The following is a 26,625-nucleotide window of genomic DNA, read 5'->3' on the forward strand; positions in this document are numbered from 1 at the left end:
CCAGGGGATCTTCCCAACCCAGGGATCGAGCCCATGTCTCCTGCATTGACAAGTGGATTCTTTACCACTGAGCCACCTGGGAATCCCATATAGCACATGACAATGCAATAAAGCCATTGCTTTAAAAATGGCACAACAAATAAGCTGAAGTCTGTATGCCTATGTGCAAAATGGGGGGATTGGATTAGATGATCTTTAAGGAATCTTGTGGTTCCTGTGAAATGTTAACTCATTTAGCAAACGTTTATTTAAATCAACAGCCAAGCATAATGTTTGGTCTTGGTGATCAGAATGCCTGCCTTTATAGAGCGGTTCCAAACTAGGGTTTATTGTGAGTTTCACTTTAACTTCGGTTACCACCTGCTGGTAACATTCAAAATTTAACCTAAATCTTTAAAGCTAAAAATTACTTAGGTAATCTTTCCATTGCACTCCACTTTTCAACCCTGGCTGTTTTATGTCTTGAATGATAGTTCTGAGTCTGAAAGAGGACTGTTCTTTTTATATGGAAAACATAAACCTTTTAGAATCTTCTGTAAATGTGTAGTGTAAGCTTCTATTTTGTTTTGAACTTTTTAAGGGAGACGTGTATTTGGTATACAGATTTTCTCATTTACATTTGGACCTTTTGATTTTTTAATTTGATATAGTATTAAACACTCACAGCCCCTCTAATTCCTAATAAGCCGTGATTCTAAGATCATTCATAAACTATTTTGTTCCAGTTTTGGGACACCACCAAGTGATCAATTTGGGTATTACATTTGGATGAAAAACATTTTTTTAATTTAATGAAAGGGCCAATATGTATTTCCTAACCATTCCCCTTCCTTGGGAACAGAACACAGTGTTATTCTGGAATTTTATTTGGAAAATTTTATAAGTGAATTTCTTGGTGTGGCTTGGTCAGGATGTATCCAAGACAAACTGTCCCATGAGGCATGGTTGTTTTATCCTCATATAATTTATTTCCTCAGTCAAATTGCTACCTTGGCACTGCCATATCACCCTTTCATAACCCATAAATCACCCACAGTCAATCCCAAATGACATAAACAGTTTGCTAATGGTAGGAAGTAGTGTTTTATGTAGAAAAACTAAGAATAAACATATTTTCACTTAAAATCCTGAGTGACGTTTTGGCCCAAGGAGCCATAAAAGATCGTGGGAGTACAGAGGGTAGAAAAATTTGGAACTAATTCTTGACTAAACTGTATGCTGGCTTTCACGGTAGCTGGAATGAAATGTTGTCAGTCTCACTTCCATAAACTTGCCAATCGCTGTTTTTCTTTCTCTGTAGTGAAGTGAGAATTCTACTGGAGAGGAAATGGCTGCCTCTTCATCCTCCTCCTCAGCTGGTGGGGTCAGTGGAAGTTCTGTTGCTGGATCTGGTTTCAGTGTCTCAGACCTTGCCCCACCACGGAAAGCCCTTTTCACCTACCCCAAAGGAGCTGGAGAGATGTTGGAAGGTGATCTCATGCTGCTTTTTGCTGAATAATTGGATTCAGACCTGCAATGAATATTAATTGTAAAGAAGCTATTAAGTGGATTAGTTACGAGTTTGTCCTGATTTCAGCTCCACATTTCATCTCTTGTCCTCATTTCAAAATATCTTTAAAACACAAATGTTTCTCCAGAATTAGAATTTTGGAGCTGAAAAAGACTTTGGAAATCATGGAGGTCATTTAGAGTTATTTAGATCCAGAAAAGATAAAGTGATTTGACCATGTGAAAAGACAGTCAGCACTTGAACCAGGAATTCCATTACACTCCTGCTCCAGTTTGCTTTATCCTGGCACCAGTCGGCTTCCCTATGGTTAGTAGGTTTCATATTTTTTTTTTCTAATGTAATTCACCTATAGATAGATGAAGAGATTCTGAGAGAAAATAAAAACCAATCTACTGTTCTTACGTGGCCCACTGCAGGGCAATGCGGTGTGGTTTCTCAAGCACTGGAGCTGGATTTGCATCGAATCATCCCCCATCTTATTCAGCACACATTTGCAAACTGGCTGGCCAAGATCAGGGCACAGGCTATAAGCATGAAACAACTTTAGCACCTAGAATTCATCAGGTACACTTCTTAATAGAAAGCATTAAAACCTCCTAAAGAGCTTATTTAAAATGCACATTTCTGGCTCACCTATAGATTCCAAATTAGTCTATAGCACAGGAATCTCCATTTTGACTAACATCCAGGGGATTCTCATGAAAGGGGTCCTTAACTATTCTTCTTCCTACCTCAAAAAAAATCAGCCAAGAACCTATTAAAGATTCAAAATCTACTTGATTCTAGCACATCTGTGCTTAATTGTATATTGATCCTTTTTGCTTTAAATATTGCACATTTCAGTAAATATACTTAAAAATTAATCTGGAAATACCTGAGAAAGGCACAGACTGTAGTTAAGAGTCAGTTTTTGGGGGGTGGTCTTCATTTATATCAGGTATAATAAAAAGCAGAGGTTTGGATTAAGCCAACGCAGACAGAAGTATCACTTGTGACAGGAAAACATAGGAAGACTGGGACTAAACATAGGAAGACTTTTTAGAATTGGTTCAAATCATGACTGGTGACGTAAACAATCAGATATTGTATGTAGTTAGTGATACATATGAGGTGTATGTACTGATACTTCTGTCTATGCCCTTTTGTTTTCTTCAATTAGCTGAATACTCAAGCTAACATCACGGAGTCTGGAGGTAGTGAACATCTAGGGCCTTGTTTGCCATATTTGGCACTAAAAATAAATTATGACTTAAGTTATATGCTGCAGAGACCTGGTATTAGGAAGTTTCTCCCAAAACAAATCAAAAGTTGGAGGTACTTAAATTGCTTAATGAGTTTTATGGCAGCAGAAAAGGAATCCTTATTTAACAACGAACCCTTAAGATTAAAGTCATTTGAAGTCTAGCTACAGGAGGAATTTAATACGGGCGGCACCTCGTGGTCTCAGAGCTGTCAGCATTCTTGGTCGGTGTACACCAGACTTTTTGGAAACATTAAAGAAGAAAGGCTTCTGAGATTAGTCTAAATGTTGATGTTCTAACAAGTGATAGTTCTGTCCACTTTTATTCCATCCCACTATGCTTCATGGGGGACTGTGTTGCCTTTCTACTGTAGAATGAATTTAAGTTTAAATATGCAGTGCCCAGTTTGGGATTTCTTCCTTAGGTTTAAAGTTTCACCTATACATTTAAGGACAAACTATGAAAACTTAGAGGTGGCAGCCCTTGAACTATCCTGAGTCAAATGAAAAATGTTAAATTGAAAAGGCTACCCTTAAATTTGAATTAAAAGGATGGTAGATTTGGATACCTCATCCTGCTATATTTATGGGTGATACTACTATGCGAGTAATCTAATGCACGTGTACCTGACGGTTTTTCTTACGGTAGTTTAATGGAGTACAGGCATACCTTGTTTGGTTGGGCTTTGCTGATACCATGTATCTTACAGATTGAAGGTCTGGGCAACCTTGCCTTGAACAAGTATGTTGGCGCCATTTTTTCAACAGCATTTACTCATTGCCTATCTCTGTGTCACATTTTGGTAATGCTGACAGTATTTCAAACCCTCCACCAGCAAAACGTTTACATTTCCCTGAAGGCTTGATGTTGGTTAGCATTTTTTTAGCAGTATTTTTTAATTAAGGTATGTACATTTTTTTTTTAGACATAACACTATTGCACACTTAACAGACTACAGCATGGTATAAACATAACTTTTATATGCAATGGGAAACTAAAAAATTAGTGTGATTTGCTTTATGGCAGTGGTCAGGAACCAGGCCTACGACATCTCTGAGATATGCCTGTATGAAAATAGAGTAGGAAGGGTTGCCTCTTCAGAGCAAGAACAAAAGCAATTAGGTGCTGTTTATTATCTTAACAGGTTCAACTTGGTCTTGCATCCTCCTAAGTCTAGGATAATAAACCCAAATAACCTGTACTTAACCTTGTGTATTAACTTTTTTGTGTATCTGCTGTCTGATATCGGACACCTCACATAAGCAGTATACTGTACAGGACTTTTCAACATTCCTCTGCCTTTGGCTAGGATTGTCTCACCCAGATATTAGTAAGCAAATTAGAGACGGCCTTCCAGTCTGAAATGGCTGGATTTTGGTGGCATCGTACGCCACTGGAGCATAAATTATCTGCCATTGCCTGTTTTCCCGCTGTGGGATAATAGGCTTTTAAATGAATTTGTTAGCATCCTATTTATTGGAGTTAACAGTAGTGTTAGATTTGGACAATTTACTGAAATTTTCACCATTTATAACCTTTACTTGTCCCTTAAGAGGAAAGCTGATGTATTGCTACTTGGTGTGTTACAAAGAGTTTGATTACAATTTCTAAATGGAAGACAGATTGCCCCAGGCTGACTCCTCTCTGGAGAAATTCCAGACTTTAGATTGTTACAGATATCACGTCTAATAGGATGTAGCTAAGAAGCAGTGGACTTTGTGGTTAATACAAAGCTGCAAATCAGCAAAAATGTGTTCCATAGACATACAAAGCAGCAAAGTGATGTGCAAGTGCCTTTTTGAAAGATTAGCTTACATCCTTTTGCTTTGAAGTTCATTATCAAGGGAAATATGCAAATGTTATAATTTAAGCATTTATCCTAATAACACCTGTGATTAAATGTAAGCGGGAGGTAGCACTTTAAAGAGCTTGCAAACAAATCTTGGCCTGGTCCTTACAGCCAGAATCCCCACTGCCTTGTGTGATATCCTCAAGTTCAGAATCAAACCACCTGAGAAGAGCTCTAATTCCGTATGCTTTGCTCTTCCTAAAATAAAACTTAAGTTATAATTTGATTCTTTAAGCAAGGGTATGAATGCTGGCATACTTACACAATTTATTAGGCATAATAAATTGCATCATTAGTGTCAAATGTTCACACAGTCCCTCTTCCCATTGTGGGATTCATAGTTATTTTCAGGCCATTTCCCTTATTTGAAAAACTCAGTAATATCATTGGCTTACATTTCCCTTATTTGAAAAACTCAGTAATATCATCTTAATATCATAGATCTTTAAACTGGACAGCCAGTATAATATTCAATAATTGAAAATTAAATTTTTGCTCAGTTTAGATGATATACTTATAAATGAGTTACATTCTGCCAGAGGAATAGGGGTGGGAGGAGGGAATGGGATCATATCCCCATATGACACAATATTTAGAATCATCTTCCAATATTTAGAAAAGAAGTTGAATTTAAAGAATAACACTCAAAAAAAAAAAAAAGAACACTCTCCTCAAAGTCTACATCACCATATGAAATTATATTTTGAAATAATATATAATATGCATATATATTGCTAAGTCGCTTCAGTTGTGTCCGACTCTGTGCGACCCCATAGACAGCAGCCCACCAGGCTCCCCCGTCCCTGGGATTCTCCAGGCAAGAACACTGGAGTGGGTTGCCATTTCCTTCTCCAATGCATGAAAGTGAAAAGTGAAAGGGAAGTTGCTCAGTCATGTCCGACTCCTAGCGACCCCATGGACTGCAGCCCACCAGGCTCCGCCATCCATGGGATTTTCCAGGCAAGAGTACTGGAGTGGGGTGCCATTGCCTTCTCCGATGCATATATGTTAATACATAATAATTTTCATACATATTATGTATGGAATAATTATATTTTTGCACCAATTTTGAAGATAATATTAGAAGCCCTCTTGGTCATATATTTAAGCTATTTGAATATAGTACCTATGGTTTTTCTTATTTATCATGAGCTTCTGAAATAAGGTCTTCCTTGTGTGAAACTCAGCATGAAGCCAGAATATGTTAGTCCTGTCTCCTTGTCACTTAATAGCTGGTTGACGGCAGCAGCCCGTGATTGATGGGTGAGTGCTTGACACCCAGCAGTGCTGGCATGAACTGCCACCTAAAAAAAGACAGCCGTGTCCTCTCCCTTCATTTGTTTTAGAATTTCTGCAATAAGATCCCTTCCCTGAATGGTTTCTGCTACCCCATGAAGTCACATTTTCCTACATGAGTTCTACGTCTTCAGGGGTATGTTTTGTTGGATCAGCCCTTGCCTGATAAGGAATAACATGAACCAGCTTATGTTTCACAATCATCTTCCAAGTACTGGGGTGACTGAATTAGCTACCTTCATGTATCCAGTTCTTGGCATCAGTACAATGCTAGGTTCTGAAATTGCACCATACTTTTATCACCATCCAAATTGCAGTGTTCTGGTTTAGTTGGAAAATCAAGGTTACAATTTGCGTTTACAGAATGAAATTTCCCAGCAGTGTTTGTGATGGTCATTGTGATATAATTTGATATACAAAATATTGACAATAGCTGTTTTTCTTCAACTTTACTTTGTAGAATGAAAATGATTAAGAGTTTTGGTGTACCTTTGTATTTTCAAAGTTCAGGGCCACATGGCCAAATGTGTTAGTTGTCAGTGATTGCTTGACATACAAAATAGGAGAACATTAAGAAATTGTCAAGTTAGGATGGGAGAAATGTTGACCAGGACATCAGACTGGGGTTTCTTATTTTTGTTATTTTAACACTATTTTTAAACTCTTGAACAAGTAAAGGGACTATTTTAACATTCTAGGTATAGAAGAAGTAGCTTTTATAACACAGCAGTGTTAATTCTAAGTGAAACAGAAGCCCTTTGTAAACACTGAAAACTAGACCCGAATGTAAAAGCAGGGAGAATGGATGTGTTTACTACGTTTATCAGAAGCCATTAGATTAAAATGGACTGGAGCAGATTAAAACTTGTCCTCTTCTGTTTCTAGACGGCTCTGAGAGATTCCTCTGTGAATCTGTTTTCAGCTATCAAGTGGCATCTACGCTTAAACAGGTGAAACATGGTAAGCACATGAGTACTGTGTACTTAACTGTGCAAATGAACTTACTAGGGAGTGGAAGGGTGGGAGAGGGGGATTTAGAAAGGTCAGAGTGCTCTGTAACAAAAACTCAGCAAGGCTACTTAAGTGGACTTCCCAAATTGCCTGCAGACAAGAACATTCTACAGTTCTTAATCCACGCATAATGTTACATTAAGGCTTAAATTGGAAGTCAAAGGGGTTAGTTTCCTAGGGGAGCTAATGCTTCCTACTCCTCTTGTATTGCTTTTTCCACTCCTTCCTGAAACCTTCTTTTCCTGTTGTCCTCCAGTGTTACCACTGTCTGCATCTTCGGGTATGTATGTAATACTTCTTGGTCTACCTGGATTCGAAGATCCTGGTAGCACCTTTTCTATTCTATCATGCCTCACCAGGTCTTCATTTATGCATCAGGGAACTCTGTTCCACCACCAAACCAGACTGTTTCTCCCCTGAGAACATAATGTTGGGGTGGGTGGGGGTAGGGGGAGCTGCAATTGCTTGTAACCCTAGGTTTTTGGCTTTTGGGGTTTGTTTGTTTTTTGTAGCATACAGGATCTTAGTTCCCCAACTAGGAATAGAACCAGTTCCCCCTGCAGTGGAAGCACCGAGTCTTAACTACTTGTAACCCTAGATTCTTAGTGTAGCAGTCACAAATTTCATACACAAATGGCATGGAAGATAAAATAAGATGATTTTTTTAAGATTGTCTTAAGTAATTATCCTACAATTAAAAATAAAATGTAAATTAAAGAAAAGATTAAGTCTTCTGACAACATAGGGTAAGACCCCATTACTAGAATATTGAGGGGGGAAAAAAATCTTTCTAGAAATTATTTTTAAATCAGTCATCATCTTGCTGCTTGGTGTATAATTAATAAATACTATCTCCTTGATTCTTTACAGATCAGCAGGTTGCTCGGATGGAAAAACTAGCTGGTTTGGTAGAAGAGCTGGAGGCAGATGAATGGCGATTTAAACCCATCGAGCAGCTGCTGGGGTTCACACCCTCTTCAGGTTAACCTGGCCTGGATGGTCATCTCGGGTGCACAGCAAGTGCAGGTCTAGCAAGGAACTTTTCTTACAATGTATATAGCCATCCAGAGATTCACAGCTCCATCACTGAATTGTTAATTCACATTCATACTTGGTTTCTCTGTATCTATACACAAGCAACAAATTCTTAAGTGTGTGATCTTGCAGGGAAATTTTTTGCTTATTTGTTTAAAAAAGTATTGAGAATCAGATTTAGACAATCGACATCAGAGAACCAGGAAGTTTGGGTTTAAAAAAGATTTATAAAACTTCACAATCCAGGACACATGGCAGAATTGGCCAGACGAAAGACATCCCTCCTGTCATTCATGCAGTTCCTAGAATCCTCACCAGTCAAGTCCAAGGTCAGGATCTGAAGTTATAAAATACATTTCTGACCGAAAACCCTTCTTTTTGCAGATGAATGTGATTTTGACTCAGGACTTGTCCAAATTAGGAATTTTTTAATGTTTGGGATTTTTTCTATTTTTAGACATCTAATTCTATAGATTCTAACTTTTTCTAACCTCTTCTAGGCATGCCAAATGCTGGTAAAAAGAATTGCTTTTTGAATGTTGAAGTTCTTGTAAAAATAAAGCAGTGAGCAAAATCCTTTTAAACACAGAAATCCTGAGTTCATCTTGTTGGTGGGCTCTGGCAATTCTGTAGCAAATAAATCCTTTGAAAGAACTCCAAATTGGTTTCTTTATCCTTTCAAAGCCTCAGGGATTTGGGATAGGGGGAAGAGGTCAAATTACTTTTTTATAAGAAGGGAATCTAAAAACCATTTCTCCTAAACAAATGGTAGATTTGCTTCATCTCAGGGATATTTGTCTTTTTAGAAGTATATGAATTTATCATCAATATCTAAGTAGGTTTTTAACCATGATAAGGAAAAACCTGATAAGCTAAGAGATAATCTTTTGTTTTTCCTCATGGGACCCCCCACATCCACACTACATAGTTAGGAGAATCATTTAGATTGTATGCAAATTTTGCCCCAGACAGAATTTGCCTTTCTCCTCATTAATAACTTGTTCCTGACCTGCTTAGAGTCAGTTAATTATGAATAAATAAAATCCCAGTAGCAGTTGGCCTTAATCTCAGGAGTTCAGAACGTTTTAATACATACTCTGTGACAGGGAGGTGGTGGCCTCATTGAGTTGATACGGAGTCTGAGCACAGGGAAGATGAAGACCCGCACATGGCCACGTAGCCCAGACTCCGAAGAAAATCTTGGAACTTAAAACAGATGGCAGTTTACTGACAATTCAGCCCACTAACCTTGTCTCTGAAGCACATCAGAGCACAAAAATTACCAGCCCTCAAACTCACTAATTTCCATATAATACTTCTTAACCTAAACCAGTTCCATTATTGAAAGCTGTTGAACTTCCTAACATTGTCCTTTTGGGTATCAACCATCTTCATGATTACCAAAGGAAAAATTTTAAATACCTAGTCTGCAATAAACCTTTCAATCATATTTTCAGTGACAGTTTAGAAACAGTCACTAACTTTCATTTGATTTATGTAACTATAGGACCCACCCACTGTATTACCTCGTCTTTACCCTCTGGTATTGAACTTAAAGAATTTTTGTCTCTTTAAGTTGTACATTTCTTTTCATGGCCTTATAAATTGAAGAGATCTATAGAGTTCAGTGGAAATACTTTCTGAAGCACCTTTTCCAGTGACCGTTCAGCTTCTCCTTGAGTGCTGCCAGAAACAAGACCCTCGCTGTTTGAAGATGGCCCCTCCCTCTCTGCACCTTTCTGGTGGTCATTATGTCTCATCTATAACTCCGATTACCATGCTTTTGGGCTTGAAGATGGACCTGTTGTTCATCTTTCATCACTTCTGCACTCATTATGTGCCAGTCAATCAAAGGAACTAATTATAGTCCTTTCAGTAACACTGCAAGATGTGTAAAAAAAAACCCTAATACAGATGAACTTGAAGCTCAGAGAAGGCATTACTACATGCCCAGGCTGCCTAGCTAAGTTAAGTGGCCAAGTCTGGATTTGAACTGAGTGTGCCAGCCTCCAAAGCTGAGATTATTTTATATACATATATATATAAAATTGAAAGGTTTATATATATATATACATACACACACACATATGTATCATGCTTCATCCCACTGACCCCAACCCAGTGCCTCATACAAAGAAAAACGCTAAAACCTTTTTTTTTTCTAGTGATAAAATGAATTAACTACCTGGAGGAAATAAACCTTAATACTACCCTCCCTGCTTCCTCTCACTGCTTGGGGATAAGGTACAATGAAGGAACAGCCTCTTCCTCTTCCTTTAAGAACTGATAGAAAGTAGCTATGTCAGTATCTACATAACCTTTTAAGATTCGGCATGATGAAGTTAGATGCTTAAGGGATACATACCCTGTGTGTGTATACCTGTCTTCCTCCCTGTGTGTGCAAGGAGGAAGACCGGGAAGATGGCAGCTAACAGCCAGGATTTCACAGACAGCCTCCATCTTAAGAAAGCTGATGGTAACGAGTGTTTCAGTGCATAAAACAGTTTGCAGTTTCATAAATGTCTCATCTTGAATCCCACATCAACCCTGTGAGATAAATGAGGCAGGTAGTTGACAGTTGAGGAAACCAGTACAGAGAAGGTAAGGTACCAAGATTATTAACCAAAGTATAGTTAACAATATAGGCCTTTCAAACCTTTATGCCTTCTAGTTTGTCATACACTAGAAAATGTGAAGGCAGAATTTGCTAATAAAGAATTGTTCACGTCAGTTTGATACACAACTCCATATAAGTGCCTTGTCTCATGGTAATAAGACACAAATAGTAAACTTACATAAAGCTGGTTTTACTTTTATGAAGTTAAAAATCTTACTTTTTTACTTTAATTATCTAAGATCAGCATTGAAGTTCTCAGTGTTCACTGATAAGCTTAAGTGCTTTATTTATTAGTGCCATCCTATGCCTGATACTCACCTGGAATGACAGTGGTCTGGAACTCTAAATCAAGTTCCTGACACTACGATCTCTCTGCTCAGTCCACTTACTTGAAGCCCTCAGGTTCCCTTCCCCCACATGGTTGGGAGGCCTTGAATCCCTTGTTCCCTATCAGAACGCCAGATACTGAAGTGTAGAAACTTTGGACCTTAAGGCCAAGCCAAAGGTAGAAGAAAAGAGATAGGACCAGGAGATGCCTATCGTCCACAAGGAAGAGGAGGAACAGCCCAAGGACATGGTTCCCTTTCAGGCAAACCCAAGAGATAATACGCTTGGAGGAGAAGGCAGTTATGCTTCTCCCTCTTATTTTGTCAGAGCACCTAACCATGCCTAAAATATCTCGCCTGGCCTCCTTGTAATTGCCCAAAGTTCCAAGCAAGACAAATCCTCTCCACAAAAGAGGTACAAGGTTTAACTAACAGATACTTGGGGAAGTTTGGGGTTGCAGGCAGAAGGCAAATGATGCTGGATCTCTGGTTTCCCAGAGCTGAGTTGGGATGGAAATGGCACCAAGAGTGAAGAATGGGAGGAGGAGGCTGGAACGGGACCCTGTGCTACTAGCCTGCCTTCTTACTTTGCATCTGGTCAAAGAGGGAGTCTCAGAACTTAGAGCTGAATGGAAGAGATCTTAGAGACCATCTAGTTCATCCACCTGGTTAACAGGCCCTTACCTGTCTCATTCATTGCTGTATGTATATTCAGTAGCTAGGACACTAGCTGGCACATGGTAGGTATGCTGCAGGTATTTACTGAGTGAATGGAAGTATGAATTTGTTGTATGTTTATGTTTACCCTCATGTGGAAGCTGGGCTAGCTATGGTGCAGCATCCATACTGGAGAAACACCTAAGGCAATTGATTGACAAGACAATAAGCCAGAGCCCAGCCTAGAGCTCTCTATAATGCTGTACTGACAAGTGGAAGCTGTGTCCAAAACAGCCATGGGAGGAGCCTGGGAAAATGATGCTGGTGGCTCCCTGCCCTCCTCATAGGCTCCGGCACACAGGCCCTATGGTGGTTCCACACGTCAGCATCCACAAGCTGCTCTCCACCTCTCCAGATACTCTGATTTCTCCAGCCTGTCCAGTCTTCCTGCTGCTGCTGCTGCTAAGTCGCTTCAGTTGTGTCCAACTCTCTGCAACCCCATAGACGGCAGCCCACCAGGCTCCCCTGTCCCTGGGATTCTCCAGGCAAGAATACTGGAGTGGGTTGCCATTTCCTTCTCCACCAGTCTCCGTAGAGAAGCTGCTTCTCCAGAATCCACTTACACCATTTTTATAATATAAGCTCTTTAAGGAAGGTAATGAAACAACATACAGTTTATTACCAGGAACAATAGCTGCTGCTGCTGCTAAGTCGTTTCAGGCGTGTCCGACTCTCTGCAACCCCATAGACGGCAGCCCACCAGGCCTCTCTGTCCCTGGGATTCTCCAGGCAAGAATGCTGGAGTGGGTTGCCATTTCCTACTCCAAAGGAACAACAGAGTGGATGTTTATTTCCAAATGTCTTTTATTCATTCTACAGACATTTACTGAGCACTTACTCTGTGTCTAGCATCTGCTAGATGCTGAGGATATGCTGTCAATCAAGACACAGTCATCAGCTTTGAGTTTATATAGAGATATTAAAAGAGATAAAAGAGTAATTTTCAGTCTAAAAACTGTATGATAACAGAAACCATGTAAAATCAGAGACAGCTAACCCAGCTGAGTAAGGGTTAGAGAAGAAGAAGGAAATGGCAACCCACTCCAGCTAAGACCTGGAGAACAAGTAGGTGGGGTGAGAAGGAAGGACTCTAGATAGTACAAAATATGCAAAGGCCCAAGAGTGAGGCAGGGCATCGTGCTTCTATGGGGCTGTGGTTGCTTTGTTATGGATGATTCATAAAGACAAGAGATGAGACAAAACTGGACCTGATGGGTTTTGCTAAGGAATTTGAACTTCAACTAGAGGACAGTGGGGAACCATTAAAGGGTTTGAAGTAGGGGAATGACAAGATCTGGTTTCACTTTAGAAATCTTAGCTGTCAGGAAGGAGAAGGCAATGGCAACCCACTCCAGTACTCTTGCCTGGAAACTCCCATGGATGGAGGAGCCTGGTAGGCTGCAGTCCATGGGGTCGCTAAGAGTCGGACACAACTGAGCAACTTCACTTTGACTTTTCACTTTCATGCATTGGAGAAGGAAATGGCAACCCACTCCAGGGTTCTTGCCTGGAGAATCCCAGGGACGGAGGAGCCTGGTGGGCTGCTGTCTATGGGGTTGCACAGAGTTGGGCAGGACTAAAGCAACTTAGCAGCAGCAGCAGCAGCTGCTGCAAGGAACAGTGCAAATTAGTGGTGATAAGACCCAGATCCTTTTGGAAGCTGTCATGGAAATCCAGGGGAGACCTAACTGCAACCTTAAAAATGTGGAGACAAGAGGATAGATTTTAACTGAGAGTTACTCAAGGAATAACCTATGTGGGACCTGGTGACTCGTCAGACTTGGAGAATTCAAGTAGGACACCTGGGTTTCGTGTCTAAATAGCTGATGGACGGGATTCTATTCACTGAAACAGGGATACAGGGAGAGATGTGGATTCAAGGAGATATCTGGCAGTTGACTCTCTGGTCTATAGCTCATGAGAGTGATCTGGGCTAGAGTTAGATTTGGGACTCTCCAGACTAGCGATATGCAGCCAAAGGTAGGCACGAATGGCACTGCCCAGGGAGAGAACCCAGAGTGAGAAGAGAATTAGAACCTTCTCAGAGGAGGAGGAGGAGCCCAGGAAAGCAAGTGGCAGGAAGTCACCAGAAATGGCTGGAAAATGAGGAATATGGCATCAGGGAAACCAGGAGAAAGGACATTTTAAGAAGGGGGCTGCTGCAAACACCAGTATCTGGTGTAGCCAAGCAGTTAAGTGACAGGGGTGGAGAAGGCCTTGGGACTTTACCAAGGAGCTTGTTGGTGACCTTGTCTCAAGAGCAGCCACCTAAGTGGTACAGTGGAGGCGGAGTCAGTCTGCTGTGGCTGGGAGAGTGAGTGGAAGGTGAAAATGTGGGGCCAAATCTAGGCAACACTTTTAAGAAGTTCAGTGGTAAGGGGAAGCAAAAATGAGGGGCAGGGAGCGTGACAGTTAAAGGAAGAAACACAGTCAAGACATTTGTTTTTGGGAGAGGCCAGAAAGAGGGCATAATTGAAGGTGTGAGGTCCCTGACAAGTGGGAGGGATGGGACCCAGAGCCCAGGTGGGGCGATTATTAGAGCGGAAGGAGGGCGAAAGGGTAGTGCTGATGTGGATAAATGCAGGTGAGGTGGCAGGAAGTTGAGGGAGTTCCCATCAGAAGGCTTCTTTTTTCTCTGTGATGCAGGAGGCAAGTTGGTCTGTGGCCTGTGGCAGGAGGCGGGAACGGGGATTGGGAATGGTCCCTGTGAAGAATGGGAAGGAGCTGACCAGGGTCAGACTGCCAAGCACATTCAGGGGCCATTTGCAGTTCAAGTCCCTAAATTTGCCATGGCACCAGTCATTGGAGAAGTATACCAGGAGCTCCTAGCAGCCTGGCAGTAGGAATAGAAAAAAAATGCATAGTTGGTGGTTATATGGTAAGCACAAGAGGGTAAGCAGATGGTTGGTCTGGGGCTAGCGAGGGAAGGAAGTGAAAACAAGAAGAGGTTACCAGAGAGAGACTAGAAGGGTCAGACATTTCTTGAGTGCCTACTACGTCTCTGGTAATACGTAAGGCAACAGAAATACAAAGAAGGAGCAATAGTTCCCAAACCTAGCTGTGCCTCAGAATTAAGCTTAATGAAAATACAGACTCGCTAGCATGATTCCTGGGATCCAACAGGTCTATAACTGGGGGTCTCGTGTAACTCTCCTGCTGCCAGTTGAGAAAACACTTGGACCAGTGAAAAAAGCAGACAAGTAAACAGAAACACGGAATCTATACAGCACCATACTCCATGACTCTGGTCTATACGGGGTGCCATGAAAGCCAAGAGGGCTTGGTGGTGGGAAGGAAGGGGAGATGACAAGGAAATTTTCCTAGGGAAGGTGAGCCTGGGCCTGAGCGGACTGGTCAGTCGGGGTCAGAGGGGAAGATGCCAGAGAAGCATTCCAAGTACAGGGACTAGCACGCGCATAGGCAGGGCTGCATTCGTGGAACTCCGAAAGTCATCTGGTGTGGCTGGAGCTGAGCCTGTAAGCTGGGGAGGGGAGTGCCCTCTCGGGAGAAGGAAGCAAGAACCAGACTGTTTTGAGCCATGCTCTACTTTCCATCAAGACAGCATTTCTCTGACAGGGCTAGGGTACACCTAAGAAAGAGGCCAAGAATCCTGCCCTTCACAATAAATAACTCGGGAAGCAGGCTCCTCAGGGCCCGGAAGGTCAAGCCCCTTAGCCTGGCATAAGGCACCGGAGTGATCTTTACCGGCCACTAGGCAGTACTGTTCACGGTGCTGTTGCTCTGGCTGAGAAAGGAAGCATTTACAGATTTGTAACTTATTTAGTTACTTTTAGGGGAAGGCAGATGTTCCAAGCTCAGAATTACCGAAGGAACCTCCCTTCTGGGCTCTGAGCCAAACCAGGATAAGAGGCAGTCTGAAGGGATCAAATTTAAAGTATATGGACAATGCGGAGAGATGTTGTTCCCCCGGACTGGTTTCTCCTCCTTCCTTGCCTGGCCCTGAAGGCCTGAAGTAAACTCCCACACCCTGTCTCCCTCTCCTTATTCTCAGAAATCTCCAGGCATATAAACCACACAAGCACGGGCATTTCATCTGTTTAGCAAACCTAAAGTTCATGCTTGGGGGTTGTTGAAGTCAGATTCTACCCACTTAACTTTCTGCAGAGTCTCCAAAATACAGTAAGTCTGGAATATTCTATGAAGTCAGGGCAACTTAGCTCTCCAACATACTGTCTAGAGGACAACCCAGGACCTTCTATCCTGGACCAGTGTCATTGCCCAGAGAAGACTCGAGGCTCATTCTGTGATACTGCTTCAATGCTCAAGGCTAGAGTGCTTTTTGAAAGCACTCCTGATCATGGAAAGGAAAATCACAGTCTCCCAGCCTGCCTGAGATGGCAGCTGGAGGCCCCAGGTGCTATCGTCTCCAGAGACCTATAGACTCAGGAGCCAGGAAGAAAGCAAGACCTCATCCCCATGCCATCTCTCAGTACAGAGGAGAATTCATTCTGAGAGCAGGGCTAGAGAAGCAGCAGAAGCGGGGAGGGATGCCCAAGCAGGAAGGCAGCGTTGCGCTGTCTGGGATGGCGAGCCCCAGCTGCACCTGTAGTTAAGCCTTACTCTGCTGCCAACCAGCAGGCATCCTCATTGGGCAAATATGAAAGCAGAGGCTCAACCTCAGAGTTCTACACCTCTTCATGACCCTGGGGAATCACTGAATCTAAGAACAGAGGAACCATCATCTAGCCTGAGCTTTTGCAGTCTCTTTTGAGTCCTACTGGCTCTGTGGCCAAAATGAACTTTCCATGAAAAAGAGTTCGGCTCCTAGAAGGTGTCACTCTAATACTCTTCAGTTGAAAAGCTGCCGAGGGGAGGAGGACTCCCCTGGTGGTCCAGTGGCGAAGACTGCGCTCCCAATGCAGGGGGCCTGGTTCAATCTCTGGTCAAAGAATGAGATTCCACATGCTGTAACTGAAAGATCTTGCATGTCACAAGATCCAATGCAGCCAAATAAATAAATTAATGTTTTCAAAAATGAAAAAAAGCTGCCAAGGGGGATAGGAAAGGCTTCGGGAATGAAGGCATGAGTGACCATGAGGGCCCAGGCTCAGCACCCACACCTCTCATTTGGCACATAGGCTCCCGGGGTAGGTACAGGTCATATCCAGGCACTCGAAGAACATTCATCATGGTTAATATGTAGTGAGGAATTACTATATGTGGGGCACTGTGCTAAGCACTTCAGACATAATGCCATTTACTTACTGGGAGAGGGTAGCAGAAAGGCTATGTGGGGCAGAGGAAGCCACCAAGGGATGGCAGGAAAGAATCCCATAGTCTAAGAGCCGAAGGGCCTTGGCAACTGTATTCCTTTGGGCTAGGGCTGCCATAACAAAGTACACAGACTGAGTGGCTTAAACAACAGAAACTTAATTACCTCATAGTTTTGAAGTCCAGAAGCCCAAGATCAAGATGCCACCATGGCTGGTTCACTGTGGTTGGTTCCTGCTGGAGGCTGTGAGGGAAAGGATCTATTTGAGGCCTCTCTCCTTGGCTTATACATGATCACCTCCTCTCAGTGTCTCTTTACATCATCATCACTCTATGCACGTCTCTGTGTCCAAATCTCCCTTTTCTTTAAGGATGCCAGTCATCATCTTAGATTAGGGCTCACCCTACTGACCTCATTTTAATTTGATTACCTTTTTTAAGGTTCTATCTCCAAGTGGCTCAGTGATAAAGAACCCTTCTGCCAAGGCAGAAGATGTGGGTTCGATCCTTGGGTCGGGAAGATCCTCTGGAGAAGGAAATGGCAACCCCACTCCAGTACTCTTGCCAGGAGATTCCCATGGACAGAGGAGCCTGGTAAGCTACAGTCCATGGGCATGCGAAGAGTCGGACATGACTTAGTGACTAAACAACAATATCTCCAAATAAGGTCACACGCTAAAGTCACTGGGGTTAGGACTTCAATATATAAACTTTGAGGAGGGACACAATTACACCTGTAACAGCGACGGTGTCTGACCAAACCCTCTCCTTCTATAAATGAGGATATTGAAGTCTCAAGTGAGAAAGTGACTTGCACGGGGTTGCACAGCAAATTGGCAAAATTAAGACTAGACCCCAGGTCTTTGGGAGCTGCAAGCTTTGTGCTTACTTCCCCAGAGTAGCAGTAGTGTTGGCTTTGGGAAGTTCCTTCTCTAAGAAGGGAATCCCTGAGCTTGGACAAGTCTGGGAAGCACCCAGTCGAATCTCTATCAGCCTCTGGGGAGGACACACTAAAACTCTCTTACAAACAAGATTTGGGAAAAGACTCGGAAATGCTAGAGTGGAAAAAGCCTTATTAATGGAGCATAATATAAGCACCAGAGTTTATTTTCAATGACCAGGCCCCTCATTAAGGAGGCAGACCTGTGGTGTCATAAAGGAAGAGCTTTGCTGCTTATTTGCTGCCCCCAACAGCTCAGGTTGCTGAGGACAGCTGGGTGGGGCTGGCTGCTCACAGACTCCCCTACTGTTTACTCTCTGGGCTTACCTCTGCCTCCAGGCTGGCATCTAGCCTCTCTGCAATCAGCTGTGACAAATCACTAAAAAGACTCTTTAGCAAGTCTCATGCAACATGCAGGAGCAACATGAGTTTAAAAGCCTTGCTCTTGCAGTTTCAAAAACAAGGAGGCAAAAATTGAGATTGAATATAGCACGGAAGTGTGGGTGACACCAAACCGCAGATGAGCTGATAGGCTGTGAGGAAGGAAGTGAAAAGTTCACCTTGTCCTTCCCTGTAACAGAGGGCTGTTGGTTTTGTAGAGGTTTGCTTTTTTAAAATCTTTTCATTCAATAAAAATAGCTCGGTAGGACAACATATTATAGCATTCGTGGAAATAAAAACTAGGAACCACATCATACAACGTTCTGCTCCAAACCTGGCCCTGGTTTCCCAGGCAGCTCCCAGTTCCTCCTGATTTATGCAGCAGCCGTGGAGGCCCTCGCCCCATCCCAGGTGGAGTCTGGCCTTCAGGGAGGAAGGGAGGAGGTGGTTCAGAGGTATCAGCTGTTTCCCTTGCTTCTGAGCCAAGACCCCCGCCTCAGCTAGAAACCCAACTTTGTCCCCTGTGTCTGCCTTCCGCACCGTGAAAAGTTTCCATCACAAAGGGCTGATTCAGGAAACCAAGGTTAGAAGCAAACGGTCTTATTTGAAAATGGTGAAGGCCAGCCAGGTTTTGGGCTTCCTGCATTGATTGCTCTCCCAGGGCCTGGGACCAGCCCAGCAGGGTGGGGCCCTGCAGCTCTGCAGGTCACAGGATGTGAAAGTGGGGACTGAGGTTAGGAAAAAGAATAAAAGGCTAGGACCAGAACACACCCAGCAGCAGGCCATGTGCAGCTCTCCTCTTCAGGGTTTCCTGCGGGTACACTGAGAACACTGTGCTCCGGCTGTGAACTTCCCCAGCGGAGCCTCCAGATTCGGCCCCTGGGTCCTAGTGCCGCCTCTCACTAGCCTCTGCCTTCGCTCACCTCACCGCACGAAGCCCACTGTGGGACCCCAGGAGGCCACTTCCATTGTGCCCTCCCTACTGTGTGAGGCCCCACGACCAGACTGTGGGCACCGATGTTCCCAATCATCACGAAGCGTCCTCAACTTGCTTGGCACTGCCACGTAATAACATCTCATGTTCCTCATGACAAAACATCCTTCAGATGACAAAGCTGAGGCTCTGGGAAACTGGGAGGAACAACCCAAATCAGAAATTCAAGGCTTTTGGACCCAGATGTTCTGACACTTTGTTCTTCAGTTGCCCAGTCGTGTCAGACTGTTTGCGACCACATGGACTGCAGCCTGCCAGGCCTCCCTGTCCCTCACCATCTCCCAAAGTTTGCCCAAGTGCATGTCCACTGTATCAGTGATGACATCCAGCCGTCTTATCCTCTGACACCCTCTTCTCCTGTCCTCAATCTTTCCCAGCATCAGGGAGTTTTCCAATGAGATGACCAAAAGACTGGAGCTTCAGTTTCAGCATCAGTCCTTCCAATGAGTATGCAGGGTTGATTTCCTTTAAGATTGACAGGTTTGATCCCCTTGCTGTCCCAGGGACTCTCAGGAGTCTCCTCCAGCACCACAGTTCAGAGGCATCAATTCTTTGATGCTCTGCCTTCTTTACTGCCCAGATCTCACAAACATATGTGACCACTGGGAAGTCCATAGCCTTGACTATATGGACTTCTGTTGGCAGAGTAATGTCTTTTACTTGCTGTGCAAACCCGACACTTCAGGGATAACTATTTTAAGACCAGCACTTCAAATCATTAAAATGAATGTAAGCCTTTACCCTCAAAGTTTCTCTCCAGATGAATTTGATGAAAAGGTGATTTCCTAACAAATTCTCCAAAACAACTAAAGGCTTAGGCATGTGGTGTAGAACTGTCCAGAGGAGCATGGAGAGCCCAATGCTGTCTGCCCTGTGCCTCAGCTCCCTGGACCTGCCAACAGGAGCCTGTGTGAAGCTCCACAGCGGGCCTGGCTTATTCTGGGCCTGGGTAGGTCTTGAAACTCAAAGGAATATGCTGGGCCCCAGCCCAAGGAGCCAAGAATCAATGGGCCAGTAGAGCAGGAAAGGGGCCTTAGGAGGGGGTGAAAGTGCTCTGGTTAGAAGAGATTTTTACAGTTTTCAAAGTGAGTTCTGGATTCTCAATTCCAGATGGTGAGCCTCTTTTTCCAAATCATCCTTGTATCCTGTGGGTAAGCCGGTCCTTGGTAAACAGTTGCTGAATGACCTTCATGACCTGAATGGAAATCTCTCACCAGAAAGAAGGCCGTGCCTGTAGCTATGGAGCAAAGTCATTCCCAACTGCACATTGAGCACCTACTGTGTACTAAGTAGGCACTGACTGATAAAAGGCACACAATTGCTAAAAACAAACATACAAACAAAGGGAAGGCAGCCATGGTGTTGGCCCCTCCTAGAGATCAGAGTCTTCTGGAAAGAAACGCATTCAATAAGCAAGAACAATTCCAAGGGTCCAGGGTTATCCTAGAGCAAGTCCAGAGTGCTGTGGCTGCATGCAGAGACCTAAGGACGCTGAGGGCCCAGAAAAGTCCTTGAGGAAGAGCTCTTCCAACGGAGACCCAAAGGGGAGTTAGGAATTAGCCCGAGGAAGGAGGCTGGGAAAGGGAGCTTCCAGCAGAGGTAATAGTACTTGTGAAGTCCTGAATTTAGACAGCAAGTGACTCACTGAAAGAACTGAGAAATGTCTTCTGTCTTCAGAACCCCACCAGTGGGAAATCTAGTTCTCACTGCAGGGTAGAGTCCAGCCGTTGTTACTGTCCGTGAGAAAGGAATCCTGCTACTTGCCTTTGGCCTTCCCCTAGGCTCTACGCTCCAAATCAGAGGAATCCTAAAAGCTGACTCGGACATATCTTGAGGCAGAAAGGCCATAAGAGTGGCCTGAAAGGGCAGGTATTAGTCCAGGCATGGGGACCCTGAGCTGAGATGCTGGGCAAGTCACTTCCCAATTTTCAGGATTTATGTATTCTCAGTAGTTAGCCTGACACTCAGACCTTCCTGAATGAATGAATGACTGCAGTTTCCATCTGGAAAAAGATTTCTTCCAATGCTAAGATTCTGGGTTTGAGACCCATGTGCAGTCCTTCCCAGGATTCTTTTGGCAACAGACGTGCCAAGAAAGGAATGAGTACACTGACCAGCAAACCTACAGCCAATGTTTGTTGAATGAATATGTGATTGCTCTCCCTGAAGTCACTCTAGAAGCTTTGAGGGATCCTTGCTTCTCCTAGCAACTGCTCTGATCTCTATCACTTCTAACCCTGTGCAGTCATTATTGCCCACATACTTCACAGACAGACATCAGACTTAGTGGTGAAAGTAAATCCTAGATCTTGTCTTTAGGATCCATCCTAGAGGAAGAAGATAAAAGATGACTGCAGGAAGCTGAGAGGTAGTGTAAGGAAAGAAGGGAGAGGACTCAGATGGTCAGAGTCTGAAAATCAGTGCATATTCTCACGTAACACTCCCTGTCTTAGAAACCCCAAACCTGCCCAGTGCTCTGCCCCGTCCAGTGAACAGCTGGAACTCACCAGGGCTGGCTTGGAAGAGCTCTGGAAATGAACAAGTGCTCCCTGAGCCACCAATCCCCTGACTGCCCTGAATCAGGCGCTATGGTAAGGGCAAGAGTTCCCAGCTGGGCACACCCTGAAATGCATTTTCCCTCTCCTGTGGGTTTCCAGGCTAGCCCACAGAAGCCTGATTCATCCACAACCACACTGAAACATAGAATTAATTCCAGCTATACCCTGGGTGAGCTAGGCCATTATGGCAACCAAACCACCACTTACAGCATTATTTTGATGGGAAAATGTGTTCTGAGCTCCAAGCAACCAAATTATAAGTGGGACACAGGCACACCCAGGTTCGAATCCCAGTTTTAACACGTCCTAACCATGCGGTCAGGGGCAAGGCACTGTCTTCCCCAGCCTCAGTTTCTTGATTTGTAAAAGAACACTTCCTTTAGGGGCTGGAGTGCTGACTGAACAGGCCCCTGTGAAAGTGCCCCTTGTAGGGAGACGTGGAGATAGGACTCCAAACACAGTCCCTCTGATGAGGCTGTACCCAGCGTGCACGGTGGCAGCCCTAGCACCGGACTCAGGCTCCAAGCAAGTGTTCACGGGATAAATGAGCTGCTGTCTTAGAAATCACAGAACATTCCTCATCTTTGACCTTCTCCAGGCTCTGACGGGCTTATCTGAGCCAAGAAACTTCTCCTGCCCCAACTCAGCTCCCTCTTTCCCAATCTCTCCATGAACAGCAGGGTTCTGGTTTCCTTTGCTCCTGATTTGAGTCTGATTTCCTTTGCTTTGCCTCCAGAAGGGGCCAGAAGCCCTGACCTTTCACCAGAGCCTGGACGTGTGCCCACAAGAGCAGGCGGGGGTGGGGGTGGAGGTGGGGGTGGGGCAGAGACCCAGGCCACACCCGCAACCGGCCAGTGGAAGGCCGACTCCTCCTGCTGCCTTTGGCTTTGGCCCCTCCTTGCTCTGTTTGTTTCCAAGCTGCAGCAAGAACGGTCTGTACTCAAAGATGGTGAAACAGCCAAGGAATCCGTAGGGTCCTAAAGGTCGACCTTCTTCCTTTCCTTGCCCTTGTTCCCAAATGTTAGTTTCCTGGCCTTGGGCTCCTTGTCACCTACCCAGGGTCACAGGCACTGTGGAGGTCAGTCACCTTGAATGAGCCTCTCCTACAATGCCCCGTGCTTCCACAATCGTCTCCACGGCCATCCTCACTTCTCCCCATCTGGAACCACAGAGCTGTCCCAGACCCTCCCTCCCTCTGTCCAGATTTTGTCAGTACCCCCTTCCCACTGGGTCTCCATTGCCGCAGCTCTGCCCCACCTCTGTCTAACCCCAAACCCCATCAGCAGTCCTGCAATAGCAAAAAAAAAAAACAAAACCCAAAATCTTTGAGAGTAATACAAGCTCATGATAAAAATCCAATTTCCAGTGTCTCTACAAAGCAAAATAAAGGTAACCTTAGTTTTTAACCTGAAAAACAAACAAAAGATATGAAGTGAAAAAGTAAAAGCCTCTCCCTCCCCTCCGTCCCTCAGAGATAACCTCTGTGGACAGTATCCTTCTAAATGTTTTCTCTGCACATCTAAGTGTGTGTCTGCTGGGGAGTGTCCTCTGTTTTACTTTCAGAATGAGATGAGAGGATACAAACTGTTCTGCAACTTGTCCTTTTTACCTAACGACATATCTTGGGCATTTTTCCAAAACTGACCTCACTCTTTTTAACATCCACATAATGCTCCATGATTTGGAGCTTATTTAACTATTTGCCACAGACACTCAAGGGGGTTTTCAGTTTTTTCTGTCACTATGTGACTGACTCTCAGCCTCTGGTCTCAAACCTCCAATCTGCCTTCCACACCGCCGCTGGATTGCAACACCCAGTCTATCATACCTCAATCAGCTGTCTTCCCTGCATTAGGGTTATACACGAGGTGTCTTATCTTTCCTCCTTAGTCTTAAGCTCAGGACAGGGTGTTAGCCTTAGAGGTCGTGACAAGGACAGCCTATCAACTGTGCAGTTTTTGAGCCAATCTCAGTGCTGCCCTGGGAAAGTGGAAGGAGGTTCTCAGGCCACGTGGATATTCATTTTCTTTTTTCATATTTGTATGCTGAGAACTCTGGGGCCCTGGCTTGTGCCGGGCACTGGAGCTCTGAGATGAAACAGATACAGACCTCGGCCTCTCAGAGCTTGCAGTTCAGTGGGAAAGAAAGGCATTATACATCCACACAGATAAATACATGGATAATTACATATGGGATGAGGGCTTTGAAAGGAAACAACCAAGGAGATGGGAGGCGGCCACCAGGAGCGAGGGCCTGTGAAGCTGGCAGACCGTGGGATCTGGTTTCCATTCTAGGCCACTTCCCCTTTACTCCTCTCAGCTGATGAGAAGGGAAATCCCCCTTTCAGTTTTAACTTTCTGTGACAGTAAGACACGCTATCAGAGCTCAGTGGTAGCCGAGTTCCCCAGGCCAAATACTTATTGAGCACATACCATATGTAGATAACATACAGAGGTAGGGACATATGTGTACAGTGTGTGTGTGTGTGTGTGTGTGTTGGGGCAAGTTGTGGTTGTTAGGTGTTTAAAGATTTAAAATAGGTGACCTCTGAAGGAGTTTACAACTTGATGGAGCATCACGCCCAGGAGAGGATCATTTCAATATACATCAGGTGAGAAGAGAGCACAGCTCATCCACAGCTCTGAGAACTGAGCACTAGCTTCACAGGCAAGCAGCTCTGGGCTGGACTCGCTGTCCTGCACTCGCCAGCCAGGGAATGTGGAACTTTCCAAGTGTGTTCAAAAAGGGCTCCTGGAGGGCTCGGAGCTGAGACAAGCTTGGAGTATGAGTCACAAGAGCTAGAAGGGGATCTGGGAAGGGTAATCTGTGTGAAGATGGGAACAAGCTCAAGGGAAGATACTTGACTTCACAGAGGAAAAGTAACCCACAGGGAACCTGAGCAAAATCAACTATACCAGCCTTGGAAGAAAATCCAAGCACAAAAGAGCAGTTTAAAGAGTGCAAGCATCCCACATTCTCCTCCTGGGAGCCAAAGATTTCATGCCCCAGAGAGGGCACCAGATGGGAGAAGACAGAAATGTTACCTCTCCCAGTCTCACTTCCAAGTCTACATGTCTGTTTCTCTTTAGCGTGATTAAAAATATTGTAAATCATATGCTTATACTTTGCTGATGTTCTCTTTGTGAGCCACTGTATGTGGCTGTATATATTTTGCACATCTACATACATATTACTGTGCAAAGTTGTATACACAAAGCCAGGCATACTGTACTTTATGGAAAATGTAAGAGCATTTCAGAGGTAATTAGAACCATCTGTGATTTTCCCCCCCTGGCTTCAGGAAGGAGACACAGTTAGAGATAGTCAAGCTGGAGGTTTGTGAGGCCAAGGTATGGAGCCAGACTTGCTCTAAAGGTAGTGGGAAGCAGAGCAATAGTAAAATAGTTCTAGGCTCTCCTTGTTTCTCCTTAAGACAACAAAGTTACCTCCAAAACCAAAGCAGGAATTCCCAAATCAAGTTCTGTCCACAACTCGTCTCTGCCTCATTTTCTCCACCTGTAAAGGGAACAAGCCTCACCTGCCAGTGTGGGGCTGTAGCACCATAGGTCAACTTTGGCAAGCAATGAGGCCCAGGCTGAGGGAGCTTTTAAACCAGCCTGGGCAAAACTCTGGGACATTGCTGTCAAATCTGAATGTTATTCCTGGCCTCCAAGGCTAATTGTCTCTGGACTGGTGCATCTGGGTTCAGATCCTGCTCCTTTGAGAAGCAACTTAGTGAAGCTTCTGCTGGCCTATTGATGTCCTTTCCTGGGGCCAGAGACTCTTAAAACTTTCTGGGAGAATGACAAACAAGCCTCCTTGTGCAGCCCTCAGTAAATGCAGCACCGAGTACTAAGGAAAAGCTCCCATAATAACCACGTGTGATAATAAAAAGATAAAAAGGCAAATAGGTATGTAGGTCAGCTCAAAAATAGCCACCCACCCATTTGACCCATGTAACCATTTGTGCCAAGTGGGTCCAAAGTTTTCTTCGCTCCTCTCCCAAGCTGACCTTCCCTGCTTTTTTATAAGGTTACCTTAAATAAAAGTCCTTTCCTGCACGGGCTGGAGTTGGCCCGGGCAGTTCTGACCTGCAGCCCTACAGGAGCAGGCACTTCTCCGTGCGCCCCTTCCACCGAACAAATCCTGGGGTCAGAGGGCACAAGGGCTCGGCCTCTGCCATTAATTCTTGCACCTAAGTCGGGGTGTAGGGTGGTAACTCACAAACACTCCCCCGCCCACCCTCATAAGGGTTCTGTGCGCAACCCAGGAGGCCTCCCCTACCCCAACAGAGACCGCTTTGTTAGCAGACCCGGTCGGAGGAGAGTTACAGCCTCAGGGTTGTGAGGGCCTCCTCAGCCTCTCCGCCCTCCCTCTCTCCCCGCTCTTCTGCCCTCACCGAGAGAGGGGCCGGCCCTGCCCCCACCCAGCAGCCCAACTGCCGTAGCGCTGAGCTCAGCATCTCCGCAGCCCGGCCGCCTTCCTGTAAGACGGTAGGAGGAGTCCCCTTCCTTTTCCCCCTAGTGGGCGGAGCTATCACTGGCCCCGCTCTCCTCCCCTGTCTCACTTTCCCTCCTCCCCCATCCTCGTCCCCCACGCACACGTTCTCCAAGTCACGTCCCCGTTCCCCCCAGCACACACCAAGGGGTCCGTGGAGATGGGCACCCCCTCGCCAGTCAGCTGCTCAGCATCTGTCACCTCCACTGTCAGGCTCCCCAGAGGGCGCACCTCGGTTGAGGGTAGGGGGTGGGAGGGGAAAGGAGAGGGAGGAAGGGTCTTCCCTTCCCCCATCCCGCTGGCCCCCACTGCAGACCAATCACAGCAGGGAAGTCAGTTCAGCTCTAGGGAAGTCAATTCAGCTCTTAAGTTCACCTCTTCCCAGAGCAGAATCTAGAGGTCTAGATTTGTGTGTGTGTGT

At 44.7% G+C, this 26,625-nt stretch overlaps 1 protein-coding gene and 1 long non-coding RNA gene across 5 annotated transcripts in view; one reads left to right on the forward strand and one right to left on the reverse strand.

Annotated features, from left to right (window-relative positions):
• Positions 1-1,125: 1,125 nt before the first annotated feature.
• Positions 1,126-26,625, reverse strand: part of LOC129619901 (uncharacterized) — a 28,285-nt gene continuing 2,785 nt past the window's right edge. Inside the window, exons 1-3 of one of the 4 annotated variants that reach the window (XR_008698280.1) lie at positions 26,107-26,215; positions 17,001-17,078; positions 1,126-1,510 (exon numbers count right to left, since the gene is read on the reverse strand). This is a non-coding gene — a long non-coding RNA (uncharacterized LOC129619901). Of the gene's footprint in view, positions 1,511-17,000; positions 17,079-18,101; positions 18,328-18,926; positions 19,781-26,106; positions 26,216-26,625 lie in introns of those variants that run through there. The other 3 variants (XR_008698277.1, XR_008698278.1, XR_008698272.1) reach the window with 3 other exon arrangements.
• On the forward strand, positions 1,328-8,596 carry ANAPC16 (anaphase promoting complex subunit 16). The gene is made up of 3 exons (XM_055535382.1): positions 1,328-1,469; positions 6,782-6,856; positions 7,778-8,596. The coding sequence occupies exons 1-3, from the start codon at positions 1,328-1,330 to the stop codon at positions 7,891-7,893; spliced, it is 333 nt and encodes a 110-aa protein (XP_055391357.1). The 3' UTR covers positions 7,894-8,596.

Source organism: Bubalus kerabau, chromosome 1 (assembly GCF_029407905.1).
Source record: "Bubalus kerabau isolate K-KA32 ecotype Philippines breed swamp buffalo chromosome 1, PCC_UOA_SB_1v2, whole genome shotgun sequence".
Lineage (NCBI taxonomy): Eukaryota > Metazoa > Chordata > Mammalia > Artiodactyla > Bovidae > Bubalus > Bubalus kerabau.

Coding starts and splice junctions, on each gene's coding strand:
- ANAPC16 (XM_055535382.1), top strand. CDS start 1,328: ATGGCTGCCTCTTCATCCTCCTCCTCAGCTGGTGGGGTCAGTGGAAGT. Junction 1,470..6,781: donor AGCTGGAGAGATGTTGGAAG/GTGATCTCATGC, acceptor TTCTGTTTCTAG/ACGGCTCTGAGAGATTCCTC. Junction 6,857..7,777: donor GCTTAAACAGGTGAAACATG/GTAAGCACATGA, acceptor GATTCTTTACAG/ATCAGCAGGTTGCTCGGATG.